Below are 23,128 nucleotides of genomic sequence, written 5' to 3' on the forward strand. Positions count from 1 at the left end.
GAGGAACTTGGACATCCCCCTCCACAACTCTGGGACTCTTCAGAGAGTCCTGGTCTCTGTTCCTGAGGAAGAGCCAGCCTGCCCATTTGGTCACAAAGCCCATACATATATATAACAGGTCAGAAGAAAAGACTGTAAAGAAAAAGTTAACCCTAAAGCTAACACACAGAAACAAACATCTCAACGTGTTTTTTGCAAATGGAACTGAAGGAACCAATACTCTAATCCTTCCAGTCCTTGGAGATGGCCAGTGATTATTTTAAAGAAGGGTGGGTTCAAAGTGAAGAAAGGCACTGAACTGTCATAGTGAATACCATGGGCCATGGATGGAAAAAGCAAGGCTGTAGTGGTGAGAACCAGGTACTCTGATATCTAGTCTTCATAAAACTGTGACAAGACATGCACATGTGAACAGGACACATATGGTCAGTTCAACTAAAATATTCTTTATTAACTCATCAGAAAAAATAGTCCTTTTCATTCCATGATACCTAATAGACTCATTTAAGACAAATTCAAGGGCTCTCAGCATGATTTATATGCGGTGTATTCACTCAGTTCTCCATTACAGCAGTGTTAGATTCCTGTCCACAGTGTAGCCCAAGGTCACTATAAGAGCACAGCTGGTGTTCTGAGAGCTGGGAGCTGAGCATGCTCAGTCCAGCACGAAGTTTGCATCTGGGGATCATCAGAAAAGGAAATATTTTTTCTTTCTCTAACTCTGCCCTTTCTTGGTTAGCTTTGCTAGGAGCTCCGGGCAAGGTCAGGAGCTCCACTCTGCTGCTCTAGTCAGCAGAGTGTGTAGCTGTTCTCCTTTGAGCTATTGTGTGATACATTTCAAAAGCTGCATAACATTTGAGATAATTATTCTTTCCTGGTTATGTACACATTAAATAAAAAATAATAATGTTAAATAGCAAGATGTAACTTTGGCCTGTCAAATCTATTGTGAAAAGAAATTCCCCAAATCTTTGCTAAATGCCAAATTCCTGATTCCTGGTTGTCTCCAGTGAGGGGTCTGCTGGCTAGTCTCTGACTGAGCCACACTCGGAGGGGAGCCCTTCAGATCTTCTCCACTCTGCAAGACGCTGCTTGAACCATTTCTAGGGAAAACAGAAATGCATGAGGGTGAATGTGCTGCTGAAACAGGGAATGAGGCACTCAGCAACTCTCTTCAACTGCAATCAGTCTGTTCCATTTCAGTTACTCACAGAATAACATTTCCAAATGTTACTTAAATGATTTAGGAGCCCAAAGTTTACCGCATATCAGTGAGAGTGAGACTCCTAAATCAGTGAAGTGATTTGGAAAATTTTACCTGTAGTCTTACACAGTGGCTTTTAAAAGAATGAGTCAGTCAGTGGCAGTAGGATCTGGTTTTCCAGCAGCCTTATCTCACAGCAGTGAGATCTCTCATTTGATGGGAGAAACAGAGAGAGAGAATGAAAGATGTTATTTTGATGCAGCATGGTGCAACAGAGTGGTGCAGTTGTGTGCTCCTAGCCAGCGTGTAAATGAGAGACTGGGCAGTAAGGCATGTACAGCATGAATGAATATAAGTCTTTGGATGTGTAAAGCATGAACAAATGCTTTTAAGGACAGGGACTATAGCCTGCACGCTGCCAGAGCTCTAAGGGATGGGAGCAGTGTTTGCGATTCTCTGAGCAGGATAATGGTGCTTGGTCAATAATAATGAGGAGTTCTTGTGTGTGTGCTTAGAAAAGGAAAGGCTGCAGTCATTAGTGTCACTACACTAATACTTCACTTTCAATTTGTTCAAGAAAGTGACCTTTTTTTTCTTTTTCTTTTTTTTTACAAATGTCCTTTTTTATAGGAGTATTTCTGGTTTAGGTGAAGACAAGTCAGACTGCCCAGGGAAGAGCAGTCTACTTTTTATTTTTGCTAGCAGTTCTATGTCGAATCAACACTTCATAAAGGAAGAAGCAACAGTTTTGTAAGCCACTGTGCATCTCAAATGGTCCACTGCATGGCATTGCCTCTCGTCATTATCTGCACGATCCTTTCAGCCAGGAAAAGAGCTCTACCAAGACTGAACCGAGGCACCTCAGTTTGTTCTGTGAGGGTGTCTTTGACTGAAATCAGCATGGAGAGAATCTGATGTGATTTGCTTTTTGCTCAGCTTTTCCAGAGCAGCCTGGAACAAGCAGGGTAGTGCAGTATTGGTCACAACAGCAAGCGAGCCCTCCCCATCATAGTATTACTTTCCTACATCAGTGATGGTTCTTATTTCCACTGCACTCAGGGTAAGATGAAGGGGGAGAAAAGTTGTGGAGAACAAACAAGCCGGCACAGTAAAGGGGATGGATAGCATGCTAGCATCCCTTATACATTTACAAAGGGCAGGTTGGGGTGAGGGGGGAGTGTGTCTCATTGCAGCTTTTTCACTAACTGCAGCATTACTCCTGATTTACAGTAAAGTAAATGAGATCAGAATTGGGAACATTCAATTTCACATCCTGGTCATTGGCTGCAAAATTTCTTCTGGGCTGGGTATTACTTATATTCAGCTTCAGGAATTTGCAGGAAGAAAGCTGCTGAGTGGGAAGGGAGGAGTGGGTGCTGAGCTGTTCCTTCCTCTGCATATACTTCAGCCTGTGCTGCATGATCCATGTCAGGGCTTGTGGCCCCCAATTGCTGTACTAGCCAAGTGACTCCCAAGATGTTAAGAATGGAAATATCAATCACAATCTCCCTTCCCCAGTTTGTGTGACGAACAGGTTGATCAGTGTGCTGAGGCTTTGTCTGTGAACGGGTGGATGTGTGTGTGTGTGGACTGCAGAGCCCCAGGGTGACGTGTCTGCAATAAGACCTATGGGTGCTGAACAGACAGGCTGCTATATGGTGCTCAGGCTGCAGCCGTCTTGGGGATGGCAGCATCCCTTGATATAATGAGCTGCATTAATGCACCTTAAAGTTCATCAGTGCACTGATCACTGTGGGGCCAGGTCTGTGTTATAGGATGAGGAAACACCTCCAGGCTGTCACAGGGGAAAAGGTGTGAGACTGGCTGCTCTGGTTGTGTGGGCACCCTGGAAGGCAGAGCAATTCAGAAGGACCACTCAGACCTGGAGGGCAGGACTTTCTCTTTGCTTAACTTCTCCCGTCATACTGGAAGGGAACCAGGGGCCCATCTGGTCTGGGCTTCAACCTCGGCTCAGTGCTGGAGGCTCTAGAAGAAGGTGTGCTGCAGCAACTTGTGTGGTGTGTGGTGGGATGAAATATCCTCTCAGACCGCAGCAGGTGCCAAGTGCTTCGGGGAGAGGAGTGAATCTCACTGGGCAGCTGCCCCTGTGGTCAGCCCCTCCTCACAGATGCAGCTGCTTTTCCACCACTGACCTACTGTTCAGTTGTGTTCCCTGCTTCTCATTGTCCTCAGAAGCCATTTCCTCAGGCCAGCAAAACTCTACATCATAACACACTTCCATTATTTTTATTTCAGGCGCATTGCTGCTTAATTTGCCCTGCAATCCCTGGTGCTAATGTATGTACTCCTGCAGGGAATGAAGGAATCAGAGCTGGCAGTGCCCAAGGTAATCCACCAATGACCGTGTGTGTGTGTGTGCATCTGAGTGCGTGTCACTGCGCACATACAGACCCCCATGAGCAGTCTGCAGTTCATGCCCCCAGTAAAGACCCTGACAGAAGTTTGGCAGTTTGAAATGGATTCCAGGACATCTTTGACCCATTTCAGCAAGTCCAAAAAAGCCCAGAGAAAATTCAAAGGATGTTCATGGGCTGATTTAAGGGGACAGAAATGTGGAGATGGAGTGCTGACCAAGCAGCGAGCTGAGGCTGGGTGAGGTGAGATTTCAGAGGATTGCTATAAACTGTAATGGCCTGGATTAGGATTGCAGAGGCAGGGACATAGGGCTGCTACTGGGAAATTCATCAACAGAGGAGCAGTGATGGCTGAGACTGGGTTGCAAGCAATAGCCTGGAGGGGAAGTGACCGCTCTTCAGTCTCACCAGGAGAAAGAGAGGCTTGAAAAACAGAGAGGGGGAGAAAGCAAGCAAGTGAACAAGATAGACAGACAAACCAGATGCTAGCATAAGAGAGAAAAGGAGAAAGGCGAGAAGGCTTGTGGGTTGGGAAGGGGCAGCTCTGGAGTGGCAGGGAAGGGCGAGGGCATTATGGAAGTATGCGTTGAGGCTGTGGGTGAGCTGTTGTCTCTGGGGTGGGTAGGGAAGGGTGTGGTAAGGAGAAGGGCAAGGCTGGAGCAACATGGTGGATTATGGTAGAGAGGGACAGTGGGGGCTTATTGGTGCCTGAGGTGCAAGGTAGAGGTTACAAGGGTGTGGGATGGGTGTAAGGTTGTGGGCTTTTGAGGCTATGGGGCTTGGGTCAGTAGGGTGAAGGGAGGCGGGGAACCTGAGGGGAGTTGCAGGAGTGGGGTTTTGGGGTGAGATTAGAGGGCAGTGTGCCATGGGGTGCAGGGCTCTTGGCAGGTGGGGTTAGGGGGATGCAGAAGTGGGGGCAGTGTGAGGAGCAGGTTGTGGGGTGCACAGGTGGGTTTGACATTGCAGAAGGGGGCAGGCTACGATGGGGTTCGGGTTAAGAGGTGTGGAGAGCAGCAGGGGACTGCAGAAAGCTGTGGAATCAGGAGCAGGTCATGGAGTTTGCGAGTTGTGAGCATGGGGTGAAGCAAGGAGAAGTGTTATGGGCTGTGTGCTAGGGACCAGGCTTATAGGGCTAATGAGGCTATGGGAGTTTGAAGGTGGGGGACAGGGTTGTGTGTGGGGGTGGGGTTGTAGGTGCTATGGGGCAGGATGGTGGGGGCTGGCAGGCAGGGCTGTATGGCTCAGACTGGGGTTGCTCACTCACCAGAGTCTCTTCCTCAGACAGGCCTGTCTCAGCGGCAATGAGGCACAGGGTGGTGGGGTCAGGATGCTTGTTCACCTTGCTGAAGTTGTACTCCAGGATTTCCAGCTGCTCTGCTGTGAGGTCCTGCGGCTGCTCTGTGGCCATTTTCTCTCCGTGCAGGGCAAGGGGCTGAGGAAAAAGGCCAGCAGGAGAGAGGGGTTACTGCCTGCACCCCAGGCAGGCGGCACGGCTGGGTGTCCTTGTCCTCTCCTGGGCTGCTGGAGCTGTCAGGGCGGAGGCCCCGCTCAGTTCCTGACATACAGCTCCAGCCTTGAGTTTCCTGGCTGGCTCTGATTAACAGCTGCCAGAGCATCTGCAGCCAGTGGAGCCGAGCTGCGGTTCAGCGTATGCTGCATCTGGTCTGAGCACAGCTCTGCCTGGATGGCTGGGGCTCCAGTGGACACACTCATAAACCAGGGCAGCGTTGGGCTGGCAGCTGTCCCAAGCTCAGCCAGCCAGCTTAAGTGAATGAGATTTTTAAAGCACAGTCTCTTTGGAACAGCCCCAGGAAAACCCTGCTTGGCGGGGAGGGGAGAGGCAGCTGCTAGAGGCATTTGAAAGAGGTGAGCCTCCCTCCAAATACACAAAACTTAACTGATGGGGGAATTCATGGGGAAAGCATACAGCAGCCTTCCTAAGGAAATACTCAGCCCAATCCTCTGAAAACCTGTCTGAGACACCACTTTGTGGGATAGCCTGTTCTTCCCTGGGCTATTACTGGGGCCGGAACACTGTCTCGTCAGCTGTAAAATCCCTTGAACTAAAGAAGTAAGAACACAAGCAATGCCAGACTCAATCAGCCCACAGGCCCTTCTACCCCAGGATCCTGTGTCTTACGGTGGCACAGAATGGAGGCTAAGGGGGAGAATGATTATGCTGGGCCTGTCCAGGTGGATCTCCCCCCTGCCCCTCTTCCCTTACAGCTTTCAGAATTTAGAGGCTGGGGGAGGCCTAATCTGGAGCTGAAGCCCTGAGTGTCTTGTTTCATTCATCCTGATGGATCTATCCTGAGTGAAATGGTCTAATACCCTTTTGAACCTGTTTAAACTGTTGGCCTCCACAACATCATGTGGCAGTGAGTTCCACAAGTTAATGACATGCTGTGTGAAAAAGAAGTAGCTCCTTCATCTGATCTCTGTAGCAGACTTCTAACTGTCTACATGGATCCAGCTGCTAGAGAGAGCAGAACAATATGGCCAGCACTGAATACAATTGCATAGCAGGGCACAGCTGAAATCCTCCTGGCGCAACCAGGAGACACTAACCTCAGTGTGGCAGTGACAAAGGGAACCAGGCAGCATGGTGGCTAGCTACTACGGTGCCATGAGTGATCTAAGAACCCAGGAGGAGGCTGCAGACAGACCCCCTGTCTGTGCTGTGCTGCCCTCCACATGGCTAAGCTCTTTTGCTGCATTTAAAAGGGGGGTTGCTGTCCACACCAGTGTTTAGGTCTTGGCATCATCTAGTGGTGATGTGACAGGACTGTGCTGTCAGGGAGAATTGCCCATCAGGGAGAATGTCCCAAGCTTTGTTGCTACTTGCTGAGGTGTCAGAAAGGTGCAAGTGTACTTTTGCTTGGTGCTTTTTTCCCCTGCTCTCCTTTTTAAACCTTAGGAGCAGTAACAATGGCAAGACACAGCCTCCATGCTTGGCTTGAGACCTTGTAGGATGGCAGTGCCGGGAAGTGATTTATGGCTTGGGATGTGTTTAAGAGAAGCTCATTAATCATCCAGGAGAAGCCTGGTGCAAAGCCCATTGAGATCACGTGAGGCTTTCCAAACTCAGCATGAGTTTGTGTGGGGGCAGGAGACAGGAAAAAGGAGGAGCTTTATACATATGCATGGGGGGAGCTCTATACATTGTGTGGGGGGAGCAGGAGGCCAGGGACTACACTGGGTGGTACCTCTATGTGTACTGTGGGGGCTTCTTATGTGAGGAGGTATTGGGGGAGCTGATGTCACAATTCCCATGGGGTGGGGAGCCCATCTACCTTAGTGTGAATGGGTTATGGGAGGGAAGGGGCCTGTGGCAGGAGTGGGCTCTGCACATGCAGTGCACTAGCTGGAGTTTGGTGGAAAGGCAGTAGTGTGAGAGAGATTTTGGAGGTGGGAAGCAGAAGACAGGGTGGGGGAGAATTTTTGTGGGAAGGCAGGAGATACAAGGATACCCTATAGTCCCAACAGGTACATTTCCCCATTCAGCTCACTCCCAAAGAACAGTCAGACCTAAACAGAAGGGAATGCAGCCCTCTAGGAAGGCACTCAACTGACAGGCAGATTTCCTGGACCTCAGGTGGATGCAATGAAATGTGTTACCCAGGGAACTTTCCAAGGCATGTGCATCTCACTAGGGGGGACCAGAAGGGTTTGGGGGAAACGGTGTTTCCCCTAGCGCCCGCTGGCATAACAAGGAGCAATGGGCACAAGTTGATGGAGGGGAGGTATAGATTGGACATCCGCAAAAACTACTTCACAGTTAGGGCGGCTAGGAGCTGGAACCAACTTCCAAGGGAAGTGGTGCTGGCCCCTACCCTGGGGGTCTTTAAGAAGAGGCTGGATGCCTACCTGGCTGGACTCATTTGAGTCCCGTTTCTCTTTTTGGGGTTTTTTGTTGTTCTCCCGCCCTGGCGGGGGGTCGGGCTAGAAGATCTACTAGGTCCCTTCCGACCCTTAATCTATGAATCTATGAATCTCTATAGCCCCACTGTGACCCTAATGGCTCCTGCTGGACTCATGTGCAGGCAAAACCTGACTTTTCCATTCATGCCTTCAGTTTTCACTGCTAAGGAATTTCTATGAAAACATCTTGGCACGTTTCTCATCCTCAGGCTGAGCTAGATGCAATGTCACAGGGTTGTAATGTGTTTATCAGGGATTGGCGGAGCTCTGACAAACACAATACACATTTATTTGCAAGCTCTTAAAAAGCAAATGGAAATGTCTACCTAATTCTCCACCCTTAAACCACAGAAAGCTTTTCTGTATTCTCACATGTTTCTGTTATGCTCTTATACCCAGGCCCTAAGACATCAGTAGGACAGAGGTGCCTAGCACCTTTGAGGATCTGGGCTGGGGTCCTTGTTCTGTCTTTCATATATGTCTAGATTTGCTGTTACAGCCAACGGGGAGTTTGAGGTCTTGAAGGAGTGCAGTGCCAGTTACAAAGGAGCATCTGAAAGGTGTGAGACACACCTTGTGGTAAGAATCCCACCTTGGGCCCTTGGAGGACTCTGCAAGTATTAGGAAATATAGGTTCAAGAAGGGAAGAGACGGGCTATACTGCATAAAATTGTGGCTTTGCTCAGGAATCCTGAGTCTAGGTTTTGCACACAGACTCTGACCCCTACCTAGAGCTGACTTCTCCCCAGAGATGGGGTAGTCATGCCCATCATGCCTCCTTGATCCTTGCTGGTCCCATGGAATGACTGAGTGAAGTTTAGGGTCTTGTAAATGGAGCAGTGCATCCTCAAGGGGAAGGGTAGTTAATAATTCAGAATGGGTGAAGGAAGGGTGAATCAGACTCTTACAAATCACTTAGATTAGGGTTTTCCCCCCTGGTAGTTAGCATTTCTCCCAAATACAAAACCCTGAGTTCCCAAGGGCCACAAATGGGGAAGAATGATGTGCCCAGGAGAGCAAGGGGTGTACAGCTTAAGTCTTTGTAGCCTTCAGAGTGGCTACAGCATTAACAGGGGTTGGCAACATACAGCCTATAAGCCAGATCTGGCCCACAGAGCCATTTTATCTGGTTCACAGAACTGGAGGGTCTCTGGTAGTGTTTTGGCAGCAGGGGGCTTCTGCATGGGGCTTCAGTGGCAGGGGACTTTGCCTGGATGGCAGAGTAAAGCAGCAGCAGTACTAAGGGGGGAAGGGACGGTAATATAGCTGCAGCTCAGACTGCAATGGCATGGGCCAGGTTGGATCTTGTAGTCAGAGCTAAGCTCCATTAAAGCAGTCCCCTGCTCCAAAACCCGGCCAAGTCCTGCTCCACGACTGACACTATGACATGAATGACAGCATGTGTGCTTGTGCTGTCCATGGATGTGGTGCTGTGGAGGTAGAAACTCAGTCATTCCTGAACTTTCTAAAAACCCACCATGCAATTAAGATCTGGTTCTAAGTAGTTATAAATGGCAGAAAGTTGTGAGATCAGCATCACTCCTCATGCCATTCCTTATAACTGGCTCTTGCTGGGAATGCTGGCCTTTTTCAGTGGACCTTAAAATGTGACCCACAGAATCTCTGTTTTCTTTTCCCAGAGGGCTTGCTACAAACCACCAGGGCCACAAACCTCCAGATCTATTCTCTCAAGAGTCAGGGCCATGTTTTCACAAGGGACATGGTCAAAAGTCTCATTCTCAACCAGCACTTGGGTGCCAGAGCCTTGCTGCCAGCCAGTGGGACTTGGGCCTATTACCCAAGCATTTCTGAAAGTGGGAATAAGGTTCTTGAGTTATGTAGGTGCTTTTAAAAACATTACCCCACTTTTTAGCGTACCTGTGCAGTACAGTCACAGGTGTGATTGCTGGAAGGATACACTTGCACTGGTTTTAATCATCGGGTGCGTGGACTGCTAGTAGAGCAGTGACAGGATTAGCCACCCAAGCATTTGCCTGGCTTTCTGACATGAAGAGGTCTCATAGCCTATGCCACTCTCCATACCAAAAGCTAGCTAATTTTCAATTAACCCCCCAAAGTGGCAGACAGACCCTGAATGCATTCTGAACTCTGTCCTCACAACAAACATTATGGACATGCCCATTGGCACAGCTTCTACTGAAAACTGCATTTGCTAGTAAAATAACCATTTGGCAATATGGAAAGTGGTTTCAAATAGGCCTGCATGCTAGTTGTGCAATGTTCGATAATGAATTACTCATTTGCTAAGCACTGGCTGTGATACGTGATGTTTAAACACACAGCTGCTTTCATGTGCCTGTGACAGTCATCGCCTACATCCCTCCGGGGATGCGCCATAGTGTGACCACTTTGTTAATCCTTGGTAGGAAACAAAGACCTGGGTGAACAAACAACTTGCTTATTTCTGCCTTTTCAAGCTATCCTTGTAACCTAACGTCATTACTTGCAAAAACTCAGGAACTGCCCCACCCTACCCTGCTGTTTTGTAGTCACATACATGCACGCATACACTACACTAACAGTGACATGCAGAGCTAGGGACATGATTTCACAAGCATTTTCCAGCCACAGGAAAGACAGCGTCCTACACAGTGTGACTGTTGAGCTTTTTGCACAGTGTGACTGTTGAGCTTTTTGCACAGGGCACCCATCACCTGCAAACCCCTGTGACACATGCCGAGTGCTTAGCAGGCACACAGACTGACTTGGGCAGGAGAAATGTTGTGCCCAATGACCCAGACCCAGCTTCTCAAAATCAGGGATTTAGCATGGGATTTAAGCAGCAGAATAAACCACCTCTGAGTGGACGGTGATGGATAGGGATGCACACATGGGGATAGGAAGGCACTGAGCACAGGCCAGGCTGGAGTATAGGCTGGACACTTTCTGCATGTTCATAGGGGCAGTGCACACTTGGGAGAAGTGCTGGTGGTCTGAAGACATCTTGTTGCCATGGGAAAGCCTTCAATATTCCATGTATCAAGTGCTGAAGGCCGGAGCCCCAGTCTCTGCACAGCCCCTTCACACAGCACAGACAGCCCCAAGGCTAGTTTAATTGTCCCCTTGGTGTCTCCATTGGTGTGGAAGGATCACTGGGTGATGTGGGTGGTGGCTGGCTCTACACCATCTCCCCTCCACAGCTCCCACTGTAAGGGTCCAGCAGGGGAAGGAAGCTGCTTTACATTGTATCACAGGTGAATTTGGCCTCACCAGGCTGCCTGGATATAGTGTTGGAAAACCAAAGCAACATTTTTCTTCCCATCTCCCCAGGCAGGAAGTGATATCTCCTGTCTATCTGTCCTTGTACCCGCACTGCTATAGTCCCTGACCCCCCACAATATTTAATGTGTTTTCCTCACAATACCCTTTTGAGGCTGACTAATGCTATAAGCCCATTTCACAGATGGGAAATGAGGCACCGAGTAGACTAATTGACTTGCTCAAGGCCACACAGGGAGCCTGCGGCAGAGAAGGGAACCAGTCTGAAGTCTTCTGAGTTCCAAACTAACCCTTGCCCCTGCACCATCTTTCCTCCACCTCCGGTCCTGGATCCTTCTGTTTTATGGCCTCTGTAACCCCCTTCCCACATAACCATAGCTCTGACCACCCTGTCTTCATCTGCATCTGTTCTCCCCTTGCTTTGGGATTCTCCAGCTCTCTAAAGAGGCTGCAGGGAAGATCCTATGGACAGGAAGGTGGTGTACCATAAAGATATGCCAGGACCTCCTTTCCCCCTGTGCTTGCCATTTGCTTAGTTGGGTTGTGTCACTGTTCCACGGTATCTGGCTGGGCCAGTCTGGGAACACAGTAGGCGGCTGGACAGGGCAGGTCTTATGAGTTTGTCAACTATGAGCATGCATTGGGCAAGCTGGTGATGTGTATGATATGTGCTGGCCACCAGCTCACGCCTCCCTCAACTTCTTCACCTTCTTTCCTCCCACGGCCCCTGCCCTTCTCTCCCTCCCAAAACATGGATGCTTTTTCATCTGCTTCCTTTCCGGTGCCCACGTCTCTTCTCAGGCCACACCCTGTCCCCTCCCCAGCCTGAGTCACCTCCTGCTCTGTGTTCAGGTCTCATCTGTAACAACCCTGCTGATCAGCACTAATCTGCCTCTGTCACAGCTTTCCCACCATTCCCAGACTGGGTCTTGTGCCATACACTGAATGCATTGTTCAGGCAGAGATGAGTCCCAGCATCTGGGCCTTGGGGAAAGTCTGGATCTGTGTAACCTGGGCCCATCTCGTGTGTTTCTGTCTGATTTTGACTGAAGTCCCATTATGCAGGGTCTGTGCTGCCATTTTATTTTTTACAATGCTGGGCCTGTGGACGATGCTCAATAAATATGGAATTCTTTAAAATGTGTTCTTTCTAAATACAGTGATTTGCATATGGGGTTCAAGCCATGCATATTAATATCATCATTTCATCTTTATGGCCATTTATTTTCCCTTAACAATCTCCAGTGAATTACTGGGCTCCTGAGGCAGCTCATTATGGAAGGCAATTTCTGTGGAAAAGGATTACCCTTACATCAGCTGACGGCCCAGGGTTCCCCAGGGCTGTGACTTTTGTTCATTGTTTGTTACTGGTCTGAAAGGCACATGGGGAGAGGCTGTTACCACATCCCCTGAACTAATAGGGTTGCTCTTTGGAGACACGCCATAATCGCAGGGTCAGTGCTCACATGTCTGTCTCCTGCCCTGTTGCTGGGCAGAATCCTTGTGCATGGTGGATGTGGCTTCTTAGAGGATTTTCTGAAATTCTCCCACCATTGCTTTAGGGTGGACATGGCTCCATCAGCACCAGGAGTGGAGGAATGCTTGTGCAGGCTGCTGTCAGGTCTGTGCTCTCGCCCCTTGGCCAAGGCTGTGCTGTGACATTGTGCTTCATGTAAGTTAAGAGATTATGGACACTCAACCAGTATCGTTAAGACACCCTCAAATTTGGCCAAGTGCTTGAAGTTAGCATTCTCTGTAACGTGTAGTCCCAAGTGGGGTGGAGAATGGGAATACATGGCTTGCATTGACACATATCAAGATGGATCTGGGAGCTTTGCTGATCATCTGTGATGTATCCAGTCTAAGCCTATTGTAACACATGGTTTGCACCCCCCCCATATCCTGCCTCTGGAGCCCAGATGGTTGATGGTGCAGTCAACACCATCCATAGTGAAAAAAACCCATTGGAAAAAAAGGGCTTTTTTTTGTTGTAGTTGTTCTTCTTTGTTTTAGAAGCTGTGATCAGGTCAGAGTAACAGGAGTATTTCACCAATAAGGAACAAACAATTCAGCAATAAAGGGTATTTGTATAAGTATGGAATGCAGCACTTCAGAGACTTCAGAAACCATGTCTCCAACATAGGCAGGCCAGAGAGCACTCACCAGGTTCTGGATCTATGGACTCCAGTGGGACTGCACTGATTGACACCAACTGAGAATCTGGGCCACTTGATTCCCAGGTAGTGATGCCAATTGCCAAGTCACCTGAGCTGAGGAGCAGGTCTTCAGTGTCCTCTTAGTCTTTATTTGATAAATACCCCCTGCTTTTACTGAGAGCTTGCCTTTTTGAAGGGTGAGTGGAAAAGGAATAAGATGCTCATAGCTGGCCTCATGGGGATTTCTCTCATGCAGTTATGTATCCACATTAGGGCACAATGGGGCAGTTAGTGTCACAAGAAAAAAATCTCTCTCAACAAGGTGAAACATTTCTATTTGTCTTTGCAATGGAGGCCATGTGCCGAGAGCCACTTTGTATTGGCTGAGCACCCACACTTCAGCCCTGGGAGATGCACATGTTGAGAGAAGGCACTCAGCGTTAATGAGATGTGGGCCTTTGATTTTCAGCTGTCCCTGTACCAGACTGATTTACTAATGTGGGATTTGACACTGGTCTGGAAGCCATTTCACAGTAAAACCACAGCACAAAAGCCCCCCTGCCCCACCATGCACACGCCAGCTTATAAATCTAGATTTGCACAGGGACCTGGCTAACCTTACCCTGTCTTGGCTGGCAGGGCACCACTAAATTCAGTGCACTTCTCTCAGGCAGGTAGTTTACAAGAATTCTGCTAGCACAGGTGAGCTCTGCCCTATAGCAGCATTTAATTCTACCCAGGGCTTCTGGTAGAGAGAAGGCAGCTTTCTGTGTTCAGAAATGTGCTAAAGTGACTAGAGTTTTGAAACAAGGACAAACAGCTTCCAATTACTGAGGCTTTAAAAACAAACATCAGGCCAATCCCTAGATGGGAATAAACCAAGCCCCCAGTAGCAGCAATGAGGCTTTCAAGTAAGCCCCATGTACCTTGGTATTTGGATTTACACTGCTTCCGTGGAGTCATTTATGGGCCACTATTTATCTGGACTGGTGTAGGATCTGAACGCCTTGCAGCCTTTAACCTGTTTCAACAGCTGGACGCGGAGCAGGGGGTGGAGGGCAGAGCATCAGCAGCACAGGACAGTGGGTGGTGGTGGCAGCCGCCACATGTGAACTCCCTCCCACCACGTCTGGGTGGGTGGGCAGTGCCTGTACAGCCCAGAGAGGGGAGCCACTGCCCTTGCACCCCTGGCTCTGTTCCTGGGAGGCAGCAGCATGGGATGGTGGGTGGCAGCGCTCCATCCCCACCCGCCCACATGTACCCCCTAGGGCCTTCCCAAGTACCCCTGGGGGTACATGTATGCCTAGTTGACAACCCCTGCAATACACCATAGACTTGTTGTTACTCTAAACTGCAACTCAATCCCCCAACCCCTGGAACCCAACAGCGAATGTCTGTTGGGTCCAGGGGTTTGCGGTAACTCACGGCACTTCCCTCAAAGCACCGTGAGTTACAGTAACCCTCAGACTGAGCTCCCTCTACTCCCCTCCCCCACCCGCCCCATTCCAAAGACAGAGTTGGGAGCAGGACTGGGCTGTATCAGCACAACCCTACTCCCAGCTCACACTGACACAAGTTAATGAAAGCGCTCTGCTTTGGAGCACCTCCATCTGAACCCTCATTACCCTCATGTCTTGGATTTGGGGCCCTTTAAAGTACTCTGCAACTGTGCTCTTTGATAAGGGCATGGCTTTAGAGTACTTTCAGTGGCTGATCATGAGACAAAATGTCACTTACGGCAGTGCCCACAGGTTGTGGCAGCAGTGGGACCTGCATCCAGGTCTCCTGTGTCCCAGGGCAATGCAATAAACACTGGGACTAACCTCCTCCCTCTTCTGGTGTTTCTGTGCTCTCAACACTAAAATACTGTGAATGAACCAGAACTTGGGAGACTTTACTCCCAGCTATGCCTCCCTCAGGCTTTAAAAGACTTACAAAGAATGCACACACCAGACAGGATGAAGGTATTCTGCAAGGTCTTAAGGAACACACTTAGGTGATGCCCTTATTCCCAGCAACCTAGGGAGGCCATGTTATGGAGGGTGCACATGTCTTCTTAGGCGCTCTCCACCCCAGGGCCTCTGCTTTCCACAGCTAATTAAGTTGGAGCAAAACAAGTTGGTGTGCCAGGAGTCATGGGTAGGCACAATAGGCTTTTATTTTTAATTGTAGTAAAGCTCTTCCCACCTATTTCACCCTTTTGCACTAAAAGACAGTTTGATGCTCTTAACTAAGCTCTGAGCTTTTATCTAAGAGATGAAAGTGAAAATAAAGCAATCATTCCTTTCCCCTAAAGCATACGCAAACAATCCCATCTCAGGCCGTCATTCCCACCCTTGCTCTCCCTCCCTCAGTGCTCCCTCTACCACAAGAGCTTATTACTCTGGTTTCCAAATACACTCATGTCAGCAGATCATTACCTACCTGACAACAATCGCCCTTTCACAGAGCACTCCAAAGTCTGGCCTCTTCAGGATAGGGCTGTGTACAGTACTCACATTCACCAGCAGGCTTGTTTTGTTGTCCTGCCCCACTTTTGAATAGAAACCCAACACCAGTTGATCCTTCCTTCCCAGGGAGCACAGTTCTAAGCACCGAGTTCGCTCAGCAGCTTCTGAAGTGCTGGCAGTGGCCTTGACACAGCATGGTACTGGGATCAAACTCAGCAGCACGAGTGTGTTTCCTAAGAAAAGAAGGCTGAGCAAGTCCTGGGTTCTTTATTCAAAGCAGGAGAGAGGCCAGGCTTTGCAATGAATGCTAATGCTGCATGCAGACTCTGTCTTAACACATTGTGGGCGCTGCTATCATCATCATGTGTGAGAGTGCTTTTTCTTGAGACTATTTCTTTTAAATAAAAGTTTGAAAGGTTTTGACAGAGTGGGGTTCCCTTTCTACCTGTCTGCAGTCATATTGATAAGATTTACCTAATGATTGCCAAAGGAATGAATGAAGAAATAAAGCCTGCACAGCCTGATTTCCAACAGAGCTACATATTTTCAACTCGCAGTGAAAAATCAGATCCCGATGGTCCTGACTTTGAAAAGCACCCAGTGTGGGTCTGACTCCCACTGAGTCACAGATGAAACTCCCTGAGTGAACAGTTAGGCTGAAGCTGGCTGCTTTAGAAACCGCCACACTTAAATCATCTCTCATCTCAAAGCCAACTTCAAGCTATAGTTCTAAACCTGCCAACACACATTATTCATTTCAGGTACATGAGTTGTCCCTACAAAGTCATTTAGTGTAGTATTGACATGCAGCTCAGTTCCTGTGACTATATAGAGAATTGCAGACAGATGAATGATGGCTGTAAGAGGTAGGAAAGACCTGTTAGGGCTTAGTCTCCCTTTGGAGGGTTGCCCCTTATAGTAGTGTTTCTCAGTCCCTGCGTCACCACTCAAAAGTGGGTCATGAATAAACTTTAAAAATGGATCAATAAACTTTAAAAATGGATTCTCCTTTAAAGGAGAAAAACATGGAGTTTCAGCCTGTAAGAAGCTGCTTGGGGCACCCCATGCCACATTCCCCCACCCCCGCTGGGGTGGGACTGGTCGGGAGTGCGGGGCACTGGGTCAAGATTCATCATCAATATTTACAAATGGGTCCTGGTAGAGAAAAGTTTGAGAACCAGGATAGGACACTCAAGAAAGACACCTGGTTCTCTGAAACCTGTTTGACTTAGTTAGTTTCCTGGCAACTATTAGCTTTTCATGTAGTGCCAGACTGTCCTGCTATCTACTGGATATTGCTAAAGGCTCTTTCTGTAAGGGATAACACTGTATTTTCATTTAAATACAAGAGAGCTGTAGTTTCCCACCTGATGGTCCTTCACGATAAGCATTCATCTGTTTCATTGCCCAATTCCTAAAAAAAGGTTAATTCTGAGCTCGATGAGCTACCTAGCAAGCAGCTGCTGTTCCAGAAAATAAACAATTCCTGCTTCCTCAGCTTGTTGATTTGAGTTTATAGATGCACTATCTGCTTGGCTGTTCTCTCTGTAAATATTTACTGGTGCTATGGCCCCTTGGAAAGCCTCTCAAAGTTTAGTCTCTGATAATATTTAATAGTTTGTTGATCTACAAACTATTACTTGCTTCTGGGCTCCATCTCATTTACTTCCCTGTTCTCTGCTCTTCAAACACAACCTTTCAGTTGCCAGTGGATTATGTTATGACTGGATGTTTAAATGGTTATTTTTAGATCTTACCTGTTTCCTGCTCATGAGAGAACCAGAACAACATTCATCAAAGCCCTTCCACAACAAGTTTGTCAAACAGACCCCTAGCATGCAAATTCCCTTTCTCTGCTCAATAAAGGTGCATGAAATAGGGCTCAGTTTGGTGCCCTGTCCTTGGGCTGAATTGTACTTCACTCTGTAAGCAGTCCTATTGAAACTGTTTACTGCTGGGTTTTGATAGCAATGCAATTTTGATATGCACAGAGTTAGGTATTATTCATTGGAAAAAGGGTGGCCCAATCTGGCCCCATGATAAACAAGCCAGATTTGTCAGTGAACACATAAACCCCTAAAAAGTGACATGTAAACTGGTCTCCATCCAATTTCAACATATCAATACCTTTAAGAAAATATCTGGTGAAGGTAGACTAAATAATGTTCTGAGGCTACCAGCAGTAAGTAGAGCAAACTCCCCATATTTTAACCTCCCAGTATAAATGCAAACCCCTGATATAGCCTGGCCCCTTTCTCTCAGTAGCACTATGCAGAGTGACATGTACTGGTCCTTTGCCCCCAATTCTTCTGCATCCCTCACTGACAGAGTATCAGTGGAGAATTATTTGGTCCTCCCTGGGCTCAGCCTGAATACCCTGCGTTCAGATATTGAGCTTTGCACTCACCTGGAGCTGTGAGTGATCTGGTCCTTAAAAAGCAGAGGTCCTGTGAGACTGATGAAGTAGCTGTGCAAGCCAACGACTCTGATAACACACTTATTTGTATGTATGTGTGTGTGACAAGCAGGTACCTGAAAAACCTGCAGCACAGGCAGTCTGAAAATCACTGTAGCTGGCTGGATGTTCAGTCACTCTCTCTGCTGGTAATTCAGGTTTGGCATTCAACTCACTTCGACAGACACATCCCAAGATGCAGCTAATATCTTTGTTTTCCTGCTTATGATCACCTTTCTCTGAAAATACACCCAAACTGCCGGTTCTGTAGATCAGATGAGAGACGTGTGAGCAGTGTGGCTTGTAGTCAGACGTTGCCACAGTTCAAAGAGCAGGCTGTTGATTTTGTGCATTTCCTCTGGCAGCGTGCCATGGTGAGTGTCATTCTGACGGTTGCCTAATTAATGAGCGGTTGCTTCCTTTAGGGACGGAATGTGCATATGCCACGTGCACCACGAGGGTGGGGATGGTGCAACCCTGCCTTCACAACAAAAGCTGCTCAATCTATTTTTTGTTTTTGCGGTACGTCCCAACACCTCGGCAAGGCTCTGGACCATGCTGCAATGGTAATTCTGACCCCAGGGCGTGTGCATGTGTGATCTTTTTCTGCTTGCATTCTGCACTCCATTGTACTGGGCAGTAGGTATCCCTTCCCCAGTGCCCCTGTGTGGGCCAACTGAGGTAGTTAGGTAGGGGATGGGCAGAAGCCTGGCACTGCCCTCTGCAATAACAGGCTGGTCCATGCAGCTGAGTCAGCCGAAGGGCCTTTGCAGGCAGCATGGATTAGCAGTTGATTGTTACTATGAGTACTGGGCATCTGGCAGGACTCCATAACTGAGATGATCTATCCATTTATCAGGTCAGATTAGACAATCACAATCTATCTAGGACATCTGTCAACTCCCCTGGAGACAGGAGAAAGCGGGGAGTAGATTTTACCTCCAAAACAATGCCACCCAGGACTGTGTCTGGTGGGACGCATTTGCAATGCTGTGTCTTTCAGTGCAGTCATGAGGAAGGAGCCATCTAGCCCCTAGCACCTCTTGGGAGGAGAGAATGATTCATTGGTTGGACCTTTTGAAAACAATGACTGTTCTAGGAAAAACAGTGGAACCAAGCTTCAGGGGAAGATGCAAAAGAGAAAACTTCTGTGTCCACTTTCCCCTTTGAGAAGCCCACAGCCATTAAAGCTGCTGGATGGAGCAAGGTTGCAGTTTTCCAGTTGAGTTCTAGACTGAGAAATGGCCCAGTTTGGGTGCTTCCTGAGTCTGAGCAACAGTATGCTGAGTGCCTAGTCTGAAATGTCTTGGCACCTGGAGCTCTCAGGGGCTTCTGCTGGGATCAAGGGTACTCAGCCCTTCTGAAAACACTGGCCAACACATCTCAAGGTATTAACAGGAGTGTCACTTGCAAATCAAGGGAAGTGATTCTTCTGCTGTATTCAGTACTGGTGAAACCTCCTCTGGACTACTGTGTCCAGTTTTGGGCCCCTCACTTCAAGAAGGATATGGACAGTTTAGAAAAAGTCTAGCATAGAAAAACAAAAGTGATCAGGGGACTGGGAGACCAGACCTATGAGGAAAAGCTGAAAGACCTAGGGTTATTTAGTCTGGAGGAGAGAAAACTGGGGTGATTTCATAACGGTCTTCAAATACTTGTGCGGTGATTATAGGGAGGATGGAGATGGTGTGTCAGGGCACCTTTGGTGCCTGACACTTTAAGGGTTAGAATAAACAGCAGACCAGCCTGCAGGTGGCTACATTCCCAATCAGGAGTCACATGGCCAGCAGGAGGCTGCCTGATTGGGAGGAGGGCCCAGATGCTAGATACAAGAGCAGGCTTTGAGCAATAGGGCCAGTAGTTTGCTGCAAGCACCCAGAGGGGGAACATTGCCCGGCTGGAGCCGCTGCTCACATAACATCTTGGAGGTACAGGGCAGGAACTACGGGGATGGCAGGAGGTTCCTGGTCCTGGGGCATGACCTAAAACTACACCCTGCTAGGGATGGATGGTGTGGTGGGGCTGCCTATGTTGGGTTGGTCCCTAGGAAATGCCACACCAGTTGCCACCCTAGTGAAAGGTGAGTATTGGGTGCCTTATAGCCTGAGCCCCAACAACCTGGTGGGTAACCCCAGAGTAGGGACAGGCATGGGTCCAGGCATTATCATCAGGCCTGAGACCCGAGGGGTGTAAGGCCCTGAGGCCCCAGTGAGGGGGCGGAGGAGTGGCCCCAATGAGGGGATTCATTCATAGATTCATAGATTATAGAGTTGGAAGGGATCCAATGGATCTTCATGTCCGACCCCCTGCCCCTGGCAGGAAAGAGGACCAAGGTCAGATGACCCCAGCTAGGTGATTGTCAAGCCTCCTCTTGAAGACCTCCAAGTTAGGTGACAGCACCACCTCTCTTGAAAGCCCATTCCAGACTAAGGCCACCCTCATTGTAAAAAATGTCTTCCTAATGTCTAACCTAAATCTCCTCTCCACTAGTTTGCACCCATTATTCCTAGTTACTCCCTGAAGCACTCTGGTAAACAGTGCATCCCCAATTGACTACTGTCCTCCCCTGATTAATGTATAGGCAGCCACAAGGTCACCCCTCAGCCATCTTTTGTATAGGCTGATGAGATCCAGATCTTTCAACCTCTCCTTGTAGGGTCTTTCATGGAGACCACTAATCATGCGGGTGGCCCTCCTTTGAACCCTTTCCAGATCCTCTGTGTCCCTCTTGAAGTGCGGTGCCCAAAACTGGACACAGTACTCCCACTGTGGCCTGACTAGTGCTGCATAGAGGGGGAGCATCACCTCCCTCAATCTGTTGGTCATGCATCTGCTAATATACGACAAGGTGCTATTGGCTTTGTTGATGGCCTCGTTGCACTGCCAGTTCATGTTCATCTTGGAGTCACCTATGACTCCAAGATCTCTCTCCTCCTCTGAGCTGCTGAGGAGGACATCCTCCAACCTGTAGGTGTGCTGGGGATTCCTTCTTCCTAGATGGAGTACCTTACACTTATCTTTGTTGAATTGCAATATAATGATAAGTAGTAGGCTGCACAGAGTAAGGTCCATATGGGGACCTGAAGGACTGTGCAGAGAAAGCATAGAGTAGGGTCTGCATAGGTGGGCCTGGAGGGCTGCTCAGGGGCATGCAGTGTAAGCTCCAAGCAGGGCATGAAGGACTATGCATAGGCTGGCCCCAGTAGTTCGATGAGTGAGCCCCAGTGAGGTGGTGTGAGTTTAGGCCCCGGTGAGGGGGCATGCATAATGGCCAAGGTAAGTTTATGGACACCTAAGGCCAAATTTGGGCCAAAGGCCAAGTGGTACAGTTCAGTAAGGGAGCTGGGGGAAGTTTGATTTTGGATGCTATCTGCAAGGCATGGGGCATGGTATAGGGAAGGTTGGAGCTGTGTATACTGCCCTTTGGCATCAGGGCATAAAATGGGCAGCATCCTGCATTATTACATCTTTCTTTATACATCAAGTCACGGCAGGTGAGACAGGGCAGACTGCCCTAGGCAGTTGGACAAGCTGGCTTTGTGCGCGGCCTCAGGACCTCCCCCTATCACCGATGGGCTTTTCTCTGTGGCTGTAGGGGACAGGACTAGGAGCAATGGCCTTAAGATGCAGCAGGGGAAGTTTAAGAGGTTAGAAGGAATTTTCTCACTATGACAATGATCAGGCATTGGAACAGGCTACCTAGAGAAGTTGTGGAATCTTCATCCTTGGAAGTTTTCAAGAGCAAGTTAGACAGACACTTGGCTGGGATGTTTTAGTCAGGGAAGATCCTGCCTTGAGCAGGGGGCTGGACTAAATGCCCTTGTGAGGTCCCTTCCAGCCCTATGATCCCATGATCCTAAGGTGGGCGCCAAAAACTACAGGCAATTGAAATCAGTGGCTACTTCTGGAACTGTGTGATCCTTAGGCTATAGCGAAATCTGTCTTTCACCACATCTGGAGCATTACCAGAGCATCTCTCTGCATCATCCTTGTTGAGGTCTTTAATGTGTTTTTGTTTTGCTTCCTGCAGACAGTGGCAATGCCCATTTAATTGCTTTCCTGGCAGCAGATTAACAGATTAGAATGGGCTTTTGTCCTGGCTCTGACCACGCAGATCTTAACCCTGACCACAGGAGAGGGATATCTGATTCATTCTCATACCCTTTATGACCTTGAACAGGTCCCATTGGCCCAGGTCACTTTCTCCCATGGAGCTATGTGTGAGTGGGAGGTAGGGTGAGAACTCTATTGGGAAGATCTCCTATTGGCTATCACTCAAAGGTATCACTAATGTTACCAATAAAATTGCTCTGGAGGAAGGGAGGAAATGAATTAGTAAAAATAAAAATGCAAAAGAGATGAATTGCATCTGTTCATTGTTTCCCTTTCCACAATGAGGAATGAGGGGGAACCTCATGTCAGCTGTCCATGAGGAAGTACTTTTGCAGTCCAAATAAAGGGCCCTTTAGGACTGTGAAGCTGGGTCATGTCCAGCTCTGCCTCTTTAGGGAGAATGTGTACAAGAATGTGTGCCGTGGGAGGGATGGCAATTCAAGCTGGGTGGCTGAAGACACAGGGGCTCCTAGGCTTGGGTAGGGTGGTGCTGGACAGCTCCCAATGAGCGAGTGACTTTGCCAGGAGGAGGCTGCACTTTGAACCAGAGACTGAGGCAGTGAAGCAGAGGTGAAAATACTACCAGCTCTGTGAAAGAGGGCTATGGCCCACCTGAAGAGATCATAGAAGTGCTGCTTTGCTGCAAAAAAATAAGACAAAGCAAACTGAATTGGGTTAAGAAGTTCCCAGCCACAAACAGGAACACAAACTTTTCCTTTAAGCAATGGCACAGTTATTGCTGCAGCTGGACTTCTGCCAGGGGCACTGAGAATTAGCCAAGTGACCCAGGGTGATTGGACAGCAGAGAAAGTGTGTTGTAAATGTTAGGGAAATGTGAAAGTCTCTTTTCCCAGCCCCAGATGCCAGCTTGAGGGCAAAGGGTCTGGGGAGAACAGGACTCTGAGATGCTGCTTTGCTTTAATATATAGTAATTGTGCCTACAGCTCTGTGGAGTATTTATGGTACATTTTTACCTATACATAAGCACACTGTTCCTGAAAGCATTGCTTCACCAGTAGGCAATGTTGCTTGAATAACTGCCTTGATTACATGCTAGTTCTTCATTAAATAACAGTTCCTTGGGCTTGAATCTATAGTCCTTACCAAGACAGGCTAAGTTCAAGGGGACTGCATATTCAGTTGCCACTAAAAGTCCACTAGAATAATATTAAGAGCTGAGTTAAATGCTTCTGTCCATTGAAAGCTTCTTGGTT

The 23,128-nt window shown here is 48.3% G+C and overlaps 1 protein-coding gene across 3 annotated transcripts; it reads right to left on the minus strand.

Moving 5' to 3' along the window:
- Positions 1 to 430: 430 nt before the first annotated feature.
- On the minus strand, positions 431 to 18,332 carry HOPX (HOP homeobox). 3 transcript variants are annotated; one of them, XM_019522302.1, is made up of 3 exons: positions 17,754 to 18,332; positions 4,844 to 5,011; positions 431 to 1,103 (listed from the first exon to the last, which is right to left on the minus strand). In XM_019522302.1, exons 2-3 carry the CDS (start codon positions 4,985 to 4,987, stop codon positions 1,026 to 1,028), a joined length of 222 nt encoding a protein of 73 aa, XP_019377847.1. In that variant the 5' UTR covers positions 4,988 to 5,011; positions 17,754 to 18,332; the 3' UTR covers positions 431 to 1,025. The 3 variants fall into 3 exon arrangements, with proteins under 3 accessions (XP_019377847.1, XP_019377849.1, XP_019377848.1); XM_019522304.1 differs by lacking the exon at positions 17,754 to 18,332 and adding an exon at positions 15,321 to 15,750; XM_019522303.1 differs by lacking the exon at positions 17,754 to 18,332 and having other exon boundaries at positions 4,844 to 6,691.
- Between the last annotated feature and the right edge of the window lie 4,796 nt (positions 18,333 to 23,128).

Source organism: Gavialis gangeticus, unplaced genomic scaffold (genome assembly GCF_001723915.1).
Source record: "Gavialis gangeticus isolate Ggan-Ray unplaced genomic scaffold, GavGan_comp1, whole genome shotgun sequence".
In the NCBI taxonomy this organism is placed as follows: Eukaryota; Metazoa; Chordata; order Crocodylia; family Gavialidae; genus Gavialis; species Gavialis gangeticus.